The sequence below is a fragment of the Hydractinia symbiolongicarpus genome, chromosome 3 (genome assembly GCF_029227915.1).
Source record: "Hydractinia symbiolongicarpus strain clone_291-10 chromosome 3, HSymV2.1, whole genome shotgun sequence".
In the NCBI taxonomy this organism is placed as follows: domain Eukaryota; kingdom Metazoa; phylum Cnidaria; class Hydrozoa; order Anthoathecata; family Hydractiniidae; genus Hydractinia; species Hydractinia symbiolongicarpus.
Window position 1 is genome coordinate 9,880,737 of NC_079877.1, and position 12,064 is coordinate 9,892,800.

At 35.5% G+C, this 12,064-nt stretch overlaps 1 protein-coding gene across 1 annotated transcript; it reads left to right on the forward strand.

Annotated features, from left to right (window-relative positions):
* The first annotated feature begins 6,064 nt into the window (after positions 1–6,064).
* Positions 6,065–11,782, forward strand: LOC130636816 (uncharacterized). The gene is made up of 2 exons (XM_057446664.1): positions 6,065–6,157; positions 6,443–11,782. The coding sequence occupies exons 1-2, from the start codon at positions 6,065–6,067 to the stop codon at positions 11,780–11,782; spliced, it is 5,433 nt and encodes a 1,810-aa protein (XP_057302647.1).
* The last annotated feature ends 282 nt before the right edge of the window (positions 11,783–12,064 follow it).

Sequence of the window (12,064 nt, forward strand, 5' to 3'; positions counted from 1 at the left end):
TAGTGTTTAACGAAGTTGGATTTATTTTCTTGTATTTAAAGTATACAGTGAAAAAGTCGTTGAGTATCAGTAATAAAAGTTGACATCTTTTTTTTCGATAACTTCTTTTTTGTTTTATTTTATTGTCATACTACCATGATTTCGAGGATATTCGCAGCCATAATATAATATATCATAATTGATAAAAAAACTAAATTGATTGCTAATTTGTAAGGAGGTTTCTGAAACATGCATTTATTCTAATGCCGTTCAATACATTTTCAAGACTTCCGTATGATTATTTGACTACTTCCTTCGTCTACGCTCTTTTTTCTCATGTTCATTTTGTTTTTATTTCTGATTGAATTTATTAGTAACGTTTGCACATACATTTATTATTTACGCATTTCAGCATTAAGAACTATTGTAATTTATGAACGTTTGAAATTACATGTCGAGTAAAATAATATATTTTGCTTTACATCGGTTCTGTTAAATACACACCCGAGTGGTTGGGTGAAATATATAGTATGGGTCGTTGAAAATAAATGTCCATCTTCTTGATGTCTTAGTCTTACAGAAAAAAAACTTTTTCTAATGACAGCTAGTGCGATCCTTTTCCTACAGTTGTCTACCAATATATCTTAACTGTCAGTGTTACCAGTTTTATTTTTCCCTATGTTTCCTCGTATTGTTACTTTTATCGTATTTTTAGCCAATGGGTAATCCCGCAATTTAACACATGTTTAATACATGTCTCACCTTGTTCTCTATCGTTCATGATTGCGTACTACAATTTAGACGGCAGAAGTGTGATTTTCATTTTCAAAAATGACTCGCAGATTCTTCAGGTCAAGTTTGTTCTCGGTTCATATAATTTGTCGATACCTTTTAGGACTAATGTATTTGCCGATAGCATGGAATACTATTTGACCAAAAAAATAGCTTCAACTGGTTTTTGTTTTTTATTGGACAACACATCATCACATAAAGATTTACATTTGACAGTACTGCTGATGTAACTTTTATTTACGTTGGACGTGAATTTTAGGGAATCGAAGCCATATCTTATTGCAATGCAAGGGTTGTGTTAAGACGCCTAAAACGTGATTCAATCTGATTCTTATGTTTTGGCCAAACATCTCTTAACACGTTGTATGCAGATTTCAGATGCAGCAAAAATTGTTTTGTTTTTTTAAAGCAACAAAATGTTCCTTCATAACTTTCATAGAATAGGATATCCAGAAAAAAACATCTGAAACTGCCAGTCCATTCAGCATTGTTTTATAGATTGAATTTAGATACCGAGTATGAGCTGATATCATCCGAAAATTACGTTTGTCTTCCCTACACAGGACACTCCACTCAATGAAAAATAGCTTGCACATCAAAATGTTGATCAGTAAAGTTATACTAACTATATTTCATCTACTGTACTCTGAAACATTATCCTGTAAATAATTAATACAATCATAGATAAAGACATGACAATCTAAATTATTTTTTGCAAAGCAATTGAGCTTCGCGAGCGAAGCGAAATTGTGGAGCACGTTTGCCACGCGTTGAGTATACCAAGGAACTGAATATTTATAGACCCCCCTACCAAACCTCCGACACCGAGTAAGAAAAAAAATTCATTAAAGATAGAGCAAAAGGAAAGCGGTGACCGTGAAAAAAAGTGTGGTTTCACAGACTTGAAATTTCCTTTATTTCCTATTTGAATTAATTATAATACAAATAATTTCTCACTTATTTTGAAATTCTGCTTTTATTATTATTTTAAATGTATTTTAATTAAAAATGATAGCTTTAAACCTCTTATTGATGTTTCAAATAATCTAAAGCTAGTCCTGTTTCTGATCGTCTTCACTCGTGTATTTTTAGTTTTTCTTGTTCCTCAAGATTTCAGTTATTGTAAAGCTTTGTACATTTTTTCCATAGTCACCACTCGGAAGAAAAAACCTGGTTAGCCAAGTGTCACTTCGGCACTCCATAACGCGAGCCAAAAATAATAAAATAAAAAATGTCAAATAAAAAATGTCAAGCCGTGCACTAATTTCTCGTCACGTGACAAACAGTGTACAGATTTTTGAAAATGACTGACGCTGCAGACGACATATACTTTTTTGGAGATGACATTGATACTGTTTTGGAATAGGTAGTCAGGTAGGTGGGTAGGTATCAACCTCGTCCCCAGGGCATCTCGTATCTTTTCTGACCCCGGGACGGTGATACATGTTCGTATCGCCGTCCCAGGGTCAGAAAAGATACAAGATGCTCTGGGGACGGGGTTGGGTAGGTAGGTATGTCTGATTGAGCAACCCTTTATTTGGCGCTTAAATGACTCTAACATTTGTCATGTTCACCTCAATTTAATTCTTATGAATTTGTCAACTGACCAAAAATGCCATAAGTATGAGGGCAAGCTTCAGCATATTTTTTAAATACAATTTGTACTTTCCAAATGAAAAACAGTGCTTTCAATTCTGTCGTCTTGGCCACAAAAAGTAGTGATCTATATTTTATGTGGTTAGACTCATTAATTCCAATAAATTTACTCTGTCAATTTTTTTCCAGGAGGGACAACAAAGGCGGTTCTAGAGTGTTAAAAAGCTTCCATTTGAGCTACAGACACCTTTCAAATTTCTGTTCAATAAGCAACAACTGTGATGATTAAACCCATTATGAATATGAAGTGAACCGACTGAGCTATCACTCCCTAAAAGAAGACAACCCTCAAAGTAAACAGAGTTGCATGACTTTATTAATTATATCAAGCATATTGTATTTAGCAAACACTTTTTGAGCACTCTGTCCCAAAAAATGATATATCTTTGTTGTTTAGAAATTTAGCTCTAAATATTGTCCTTCAAAGGCACTGGATTTTAATGTATTGAGAAACTTTACTACAAAAAAGTTTTCTTTTTTTTAAATTGCGTACAATGAAAGCGAGAGATGTTTCTGTCAAAAATTTGCAGCTGTTTTATAAATATAGATAAAGTTAATATGTTTTTTTTTTTTTTTTGAGATTGTTTGGTTTTATTGTTTCCCGTGAGTTTTCGAAATTCATTGCAGCAGATTCCATGGCTTCAAGAGAAGGATTTTCATAATTAGTCCTGGTATAAATTACCACAAGCTGCTTCGTTCGTCTTCTCATCTCCGAAATCGTTAATGCGGAACTCTCTTCTTATCTCCGACCTGAGTATTGTCTTCCGGGTGAAAGAGCGTACCTTACGACGCGCATCCCCTTAATTCGTGGCATTTTCGCACACTACGGGTGGTACAACTCAATGTATTGCATATCTTTCAGAATAAGGGTTTTTAACTTTATAAAAGTATAACTTTGCATGGATTATTGGCGCTAAGAAAAGTTGAATATACGTTGACCAACACTGACAATCTTAAATTTTATAATTCTCTGGAAAGAAATTTCTCAGTAATCGTTTTTGTATAGTTTCGCGCGATCTAATATCCCCACACCTTCTGAAACGAAATATTCCGCACATGTTAAATTTTCGCTACTTTCAATCACTACTTTATGCAACGAATTGTTGTTGTTCCGCGGGTGAGTTCGTTTCACAACCTCGTCCCCAGAGTTCTTCTACGTCTATGATATTCAGTTATGTTGCATCCCATATATCATCAGCAGGAAGATGTTAGTACCTCGCCGTATTTTATCAAAGAAAAACAAAAAGCACTGGGAACAACTATTGGCTGGTTTCAATTTTGTTTGATACTTGCGTAATGCTTCGCAACCTTTCTTTAACTTCTAGTTTTGCATAGTTAGACAGACTAGCTCAAACATGTTCTCTGCAGCCATGTTTGAACAAAAAAAAAAATTAAGGGCGAACATGTTAACCTTGATCAAGGATGGGAGAGTTCTTGTCCACTGACGGGTCCGAAAGATATCATTATCGGTATCGGCTCTTCTATGTTTACAAAATCCAGACTCTCCTAAAAGTAATAGTGCTTTCAGCTGACCTTGAAATTAGGAATGTCAGTCAAAACCCAATAACCAATCAGAACAGCCAAATCAGCCAAACCTTTGACCAATCAAATCAACAGTAAATATACAAATTCCAGTCGCTTCTTAACTTACATCGGCAGAAACGGCAAAAGGCAGAAGACAAATACGCCATCCACAACCTAGTACACAGACCACGTAAATTCGATAAAACGCCACACGCGCATCGTCCGGAACAAGATGCCGCAAATATTTGTTGATGGTTCTACCGACCTGCGTTTTGTTTATTTTTAACTTATCTACATTTTTAAGGTTTGAAAGGATGTCAGTCGCTTGCCGGTTCTGACGTACGCTACATCCGTCCCTGAAACTGAAATTTCGTTCACAAATTCCTTTCCTCCGTCTGAATGGATTATGTATGGGAGGCCAAAATAACTTCAGACGCTTCTTTCTTCTCCATTTGAAAAAGAACATAAAATTTACTGAAATGGTCAACATTTCCAATCCATTCGAAACTACCATCTGCTGAGGTTGACACGTTAATTAAATCGATCTGAAATGAAATTAGATTTGGTAGTATGTTATCTTGGATTATTGTTTCAATTCATATTAAGCATTTCTAAGGTGGGCAAAATTGCCAACTACTATACTTTGTTAAATATATTGGTATCCTGAATGATTCATCTGCAAGTAATGTACCCTGTGCAGGATGTCAAATGTATCCTCTTTAGCAACTACGCGTTTCACTTCTGCTGATTGAACAGTGTTTTCTGGACAGTTCTAAAGAGATATTTTTAAATACATTAACAAAGAATGCCTAACATGTGCCTTTCACAACAAACACAACCACTCCGTCAACGGTATATTTAAAAACTTTCAAAATGGAATTATTGTGTTTGAAAAGAAATTGTTTTCCTTCAGTTGATCTAACGTGGCTATTTTCAGAAGACATGGTTTCTACATAGAGATATATTTTATTCTTCATCCAAATATCAATCTTTTTGTGAAAGACTTAAATTTCTATGTTTTTACCAGGCTACCAGGTACTAAATGACTTATAAACCGTTTAGCCGGGCGCTGCGTGGGAAAACAGCAACCTTGGTTGTTTGTATGGACCTTCCTGCGTTCGGTTCATGACGTCACAACCTCGGTCGCTATTTTCCCGTAGCACCCGGTTAAACGGTTTATAAGTCATTAATATTAACTGTAACAATTCTTAAGAAATCATGAATACAAAACTCTAAATATTATAATACGCTTGTGTGAGTGACTATGTAAGTCCACGGCAGTAAAATCACACGGGCCATTTTCTTATGACTCATGCATTGTCTTCCCAAAGCGTTGCATTACGCAAAAAGTTACCAAAGAAATAAGCAAGCTGCTAAGCGGGAAGACAGGAGATGCATTTGTTATTTATGTTACAGCGCCTTACGCGGCTGTAATGTTATAAATAATTTATTTCTACCCCCGGTTACCGTGTCGTACCTCACGGAAACATATTGTCTACATACTGAATAAAGAAAAACGAAGTTAAAGAGGCCGTATGTTAATTCCAAGCATGCCATTGTTTACTTATCACGATGCAGTTAGTGTAAAGCTTGTTTGTTCTTCTTTATGTTACATTTTTGTGTTCTGGGACCGAGGTTGCTACTTTTTTAAGAATATATATATCGCATTCGAATATAGTTCGATTTCAAAATGTAAAAAACACAAACTGGTGTTGTCGAGTTAGAAATATTTTTATAAAGAAGAAAAACGTACGATGATATAGCGTCGCAAAGAGGATTGATTGGAAATGTATTAGACAATTGTATACATTTCCAAACCGTTCTCTTTAGGATGAAGCGAAATTTAGTAATTGAAGTAAATCTTCTCGTTACTAATTAATCAAAATTAATTGTCGTTTAATTAATCTACGTTGCTGAAATATTCGAAATAACTCATGTCTAGACTCTGCAAGTTTTGTTTGATCCAAATATTTATCATATCTCCTATGATAACCATTAGATTTTAAATTAAGAATAGCTGATGTGGATGAGAACATTGTGATACGACAACAGACCCAGTAATGGTAAGCGTAGTGTGTTTAAACAAATCGAAAATTTCCATCCTCGATGTTAAATGAAACACCTTTGGTTATTTGGGGTGTCTTTATTGGAAAAGAAGGGAAGTAATCCTTTCTTCATATCTCCTTATATGAAATATGCTAGAAAAGTATGCATGTCTGAAGTTTAGTACTTTACGGTAGCCTAAGTGATAGATTTCTGCTGAAAATTATGGCTTGTGGTTACCATATTTGTTTATATCTTCCCCAGTCCTCTAGCTGCTCTTATTATGTATTTATATTCTCGCACATGTCAGTTTAGATTTCGTTCTTTAAAAATATAGTCACGTTTTAAAATAAAGTTTTATTTGTATCCGAATTTATCTGGAAATTCATTGGAGCCCTCGGAGAGATACTTTGCTTATGTATCTATGGTTTTATTTAGTGGTTTTTAGTTGTCTTATTTTTATTGGTTTGGTTTAAAGTTTGGTGTTGTTTTGATTTTAAAAATGGGTGATTTCGCGAAGTACAACAAAGTTAGAAAGTCTGTTGTTAGAACTGCAAACAAATTAATTACAAGGGGAGAGACAATTATTTCGTCATATACCGATAATGTTGCAGATGTTCGTCAAATTGAGTCGATCCGTGATACTTTGATGGAAAAAATAGCGAAAGTTGCTGAACTAAACGAGTCGATTATGGATTGCTTGACAGAGCAGGATGATATCGACAAGGAAGAAGATTCTAGTACGGAGGAAATGATGATGTTAAAGGATAAACTTCGTCTGTTTGAATCATTTTTAGAAAAACGATCAGCCAAAAAGGATTTTTCAGAAGCAGGAAGCACTTTCAGCCACAGTAAACTAATAAAATTGCCTCGCTTACATTTACAGCCCTTTGATGGGCATCCGGAAAACTGGTCGACTTTCTGGGATAGCTTTGAATGTGCCGTACACACTAATGACGATATTTCCGACGTTCAAAAAATGACCTATTTAAAAAATCTAGTAGAAGGTCCCGCTGCAAGTTGTATCGCTGGGTTTAGACTTAGCAATGAAAATTATAAAACCGTCGTTGATTTACTGAAAGAGAGATATAATAATAAACAGTTACTTATTTCAGCACATATGAAAAAATTACTGAAACTTGAACAGGCGAATAACTTAACTAACATAGAAACATTGCGTAATGTATTTGACAACGTTGAGACACAAGTGAGAAGTCTGGAAAATTTAGATGTCACGTCTGAAAATTATGGTCCGCTATTAATACCGGTACTTATGTCGAAACTTCCAGAAGAGCTTAATTTAATTATTAGTCGTCAATTTAACGACAAAGATTGCTGGGATATGAAGTTAGTTTTAAGAGCGTTAAAATCGGAGATCGAAGTTCGTGAGAAATCTGCATATTCTTTACAACAGCCACACGATAACAACCCGTTTTCATCATCGGCATTACCAGTTCACTATTCACATCAATCGAACCGTGATCTTCCGCACAATCAGTATCAGAACAATCAGCATAATTATCGCAATCATCAGAATAATCAGAATAATTATAGATGCATATTTTGTGACAAATCGCATAAATCACAGCAATGCCGAATAATCACTAATTTCGACGCAAGGAAAAACGTGTTACGTGACAAGAAGAGATGTTTTGTTTGTTTGAAAGGTGGACATTTAGCCAAGTCTTGTTATTCTAAGATTAGTTGTTTAAAGTGTTCGGGTAGACACCATGTTGCTATTTGTGATAAGAAAAGGGACGTTGACCAAGGTCGTAGAGATAAGGATGGAACCGAACAAGAAAAACCAGAAAATGTTGCTGGTGCCACTTCGTTGGTTACAAGTTCAAATTCGCTCGACATTCCGAGTTCCGTTATGTTGCAAACCGCTAAAGTTAAAGTTGTTAATACTACTGATCCTTCAAAAATTGAGAACACGAGAATTTTGTTCGATAACTGTTCCCAATTAAGTTACATATCGCCCGAGTTATGTGAAAAATTGCAATTAAAGGTTGTTGGTAAGCGTGAGATTTGCATCCGTATTTTTGGTAAACATTCGTTCAAAGAAACTTTAGATAGGGTGCAGTTTTCAGTGATCGGTTTAGATGGAGATAAAATCAACGTTGATTGTTATGTGAAAAATATTTGTCATCCTTTAACAGGACAGAATTTTAACGATTGTTTGAAGTATAAACACTTGAAAGACTTACGTTTAGCTGACAGTAACTGTAATAATAGAGATTTGAAGGTGGATGTCTTGTTGGGTGCTGATAATTATTGGAAATTTTTTGATGGTGGTATAGTTCGGGGTGAGGATGGGCCAGTTGCTTTAAATTCAAAGGTTGGATACATTGTAAGTGGACGCATAGGGTCGAGTGAAGGTAGTAGAAGTGCAGTCTTGGTAGCAAACGTATTGAAGATTGGGGCTGAGTTTGTCGAAGATAAGTTGGATAATCAGTTGGAAAAGTTTTGGTCCTACGAAAACGCTGGTATCGAGGAACAACCAGCTGTTGAAAATTTTTGTGAAAATGTTAAATTCAGCGCGCAGACTAAACGTTACGAGGTGCGGCTGCCTTTTAAGGATGATCACGATGTGCTCCCTGATAATTATTGTGTTTCTTCAAAGAGACTTGAATCATTGAGGCATAAATTGAAAAATAATCCCGAATTATTGCGTAATTATAACAGTATCCTCAAAGAACAGCTTGAACAAGGTATCATTGAAAGAGTTACCAACGACGATTGTACCAAAAGACAAGTTCACTATTTACCACACCGACCAGTCATTCGTGATGATAAACCAAGCACCAAAGTACGCATGGTATTCGATGCAAGTTCAAAATCGGTGGGACTGTCTTCATTAAATGATTGTTTGTATGCTGGACCATCTTTAACGGAGCCTTTATATAACGTTTTATTGCGCTTTCGATCTCACAAAGTAGCCTTCATTGCTGATATCGAGAAGGCATTTTTACAAATTAGTTTACATCCAACCGATCGTGATTTTGTTCGTTTTATTTGGTTTAAAGATTTACATAATTTATCAGAACAAAACATTGAAACTGCAGAAATTGGTATTTATAGATTGAGTAGAGTATTGTTTGGTGTAAGTTCGTCACCATTCCTCCTTAGTGCCACTCTTATTAAGCATGCTGAATCGTTTAATCATGTTGATCCTTTGTTTGTACAGAAGTTATTGAGTTCACTTCACGTTGATGATCTAACTTCCGGTGGCGCTACTGTTAATGCAGCACATGATTTTTACCAGAAATGTAAACAACGTCTCGCTGAAGCAAATTTCAATCTGCATAAATTTCATTCGAATTCCGAAGAGTTGGAACAATTAGTTACCAAACCCCATGTTGCTCATACCGGACATGTTACCAAAGTTCTTGGTGTTTTGTGGGATAAAAAGAAAGATTCGCTCTTATTCACATTCGACGACATTTTATCGTTAGCGAAGGACATACCGACAAAACGACAATTGATTAAATTTACCGCTTCCATTTATGACCCTCTTGGTCTTATTAACCCTATTGTTATGCGATTAAAAACATTGTTTCAAAAAACCTGTGTAGGTAAAATTGGTTGGGACATCGAGTTGAGTGGACAGGTTTTGGACGAGTGGCGAGTTACGTACAATGATTTTAAAAGTTTTTCACATTTGAATGTACCACGATGTTACGATGGCGGGAATATTGTTGATGTACAATTGCATGGTTTTTCTGATGCTTCTTTGAAAGGTTACGGTGCGTGTGTTTATTTGAGGTTCGAACATGCTGATGGTAGTTTTTTTACGAAGTTAGTGACGTCTAAGTCGAGAATCGCGCCAATTAAACCGGTCACGATACCTCGATTGGAGCTGTATGGTGCAGTGATGTTAGCGAAGCTGGTGAAGTATGTTCGTGATGAGTTGAGTTTGGTTTATGATATTTCTGTGACACGGTGTTGGATTGATTCGTCTATTGTTTTATATTGGATTAAAAATGTTAATAAGAAGTATGAGGTGGTTGTCGAACGGCGAGTTGGTATCATTCGTGATTTAGTTTCACCGGACAGTTGGTTTCATGTGGAGTCAAAGGCAAATCCTGCGGATATTTTGTCGAGAGGTTGTTTGGTATCTGAGTTGGTGAACAATAACTTATGGTTTTCAGGACCTGATTTCTTGCGCGACACTAACATCTCAGCTTCGAGTTTTAATTTCAGTAATTTCAAGGTTGATGATTCGACTTGTTTAATTGTTGGTAACGACGAATCAGAGGAGAGCACCGAAGAAGAAATTGATTTAAATTTTATGAACATTGCACGATATTCTAATTACACACGTTTATTGCGAATTACCGCATTGGTTTTACGATTTGTTGGAAACCTCAGAAAAAAGCGTCGTAAGGAAGAATTGGTTTTACATACATTTGTTACAAAGGACGAGCAGTTGCATGCAGAAAAACTGTGGATTAAATATGCGCAAAAAGATATAATTCAACTTCCGAGTTACAAGCAGTTACAAAAAGATTTACGATTTCAAAATATTGATGGTATTATTCGTTGTAAGGGACGCTTAGAAAACGCTCCTTTAGACTTTGATACTCAGTTTCCGATATTTTTACCGAAAAAAAATCCTTTAACTAGGCTAGTCATTTTGCATTATCATGTTCAAGTTTTGCATAATGGTTTGAAAGAAACACTTAATGCCATCAGATCGAAATTTTGGATTCCAAAAGCACGAAATTACATAAAGCAGTTAATCCGACAGTGCTATTTATGTCGTTATTATGAAGGGAAATCTTATGCGTATCCTGTTTCACCAGCATTACCGAAATCACGACTATCCAATCATCATCCGTTTAAACATACTGGTCTCGACTATGCCGGACCTTTATATGTTCGAAATGTTTATCATGGTGGAAGTATGTATAAAGCTTGGGTGTTCTTATTTACTTGTACCAGTACCAGAGCTTTACATTTGGATTTAGTTCCTGATGCTTCGTCTTCAGGTTGTATTCGTAGTCTTCGCCGATTTTTCAGTGAACGAGGTATTCCCTCTGAAATTATTTCTGATAATGGTAGTCAATTCATTGCCGAAGATACGCAACGATTTTCGTCAAATCGAGGAATTAAATGGCATTTTAATTTAGAAGCCGCTCCTTGGTGGGGAGGGATGTTCGAAAGACTTGTAAGATCCGTTAAACGTTGTTTAAAGAAGACTTTACACAATACCAGATTATCGTATGAAGAACTACTGACTGTTCTAGCTAAAATTCAAGCAGTTATTAATAACAGACCGCTGACATTTTTGTATGAAAACATAGGTGAGCAACCATTAACACCTAACCATTTATTATTTGGGAGAAAAATTAATTTGGAAGCCTCACATATTGATAGCGATGAAAATGAAAAAGATTTGTGTCAACGTTATGATCATTTGCAACGTATCATAAACCACTATTGGAATCGATGGAAATGCGAATATTTGACAGAGTTACGCGAATATCACAGAGTTGGCAAATCACGTGGTGAAACTTCTATTCGAATCAACGATGTTGTTTTAATTGAGGAAGCAAAGCAACCGAGACAAAATTGGAAAATGGGAGTCGTTGAAGAGTTCGTACCATCACGTGACGGCAAGAAACGGGGAGCTGTCGTTAGATATGTTCTCAATGGAAACACACATACAATAAGAAGACCGATAAACAAACTTTATCCTGTTGAATTAGCGAAAGACGAAGCTGAAAAGAAAGAAGAAGTAAATATCACATTCATTGACGAAAATGATATCATAACGAACATTTAAATAAGAAACATAAAGACATTATGTTATACATTTGTTGACACTTTTATAGTTTATCACGTATTTGTTATATATAAGATATTTAGGCAGCTAGGGGGGAGGATGTGGTTACCATATTTGTTTATATCTTCCCCAGTCCTCTAGCTGCTCTTATTATGTATTTATATTCTCGCACATGTCAGTTTAGATTTCGTTCTTTAAAAATATAGTCACGTTTTAAAATAAAGTTTTATTTGTATCCGAATTTATCTGGAAATTCATGGCTCTGGTCTTTACCGTTTTACA

Bases quoted from the DNA above. Each gene is read 5' to 3' on its own strand.
- LOC130636816 (XM_057446664.1), top strand. From the start codon at position 6,065: ATGAAACACCTTTGGTTATTTGGGGTGTCTTTATTGGAAAAGAAGGGA. The intron at 6,158-6,442 runs GTATGCATGTCT...AGTGGTTTTTAG, and splicing joins ATATGAAATATGCTAGAAAA to TTGTCTTATTTTTATTGGTT.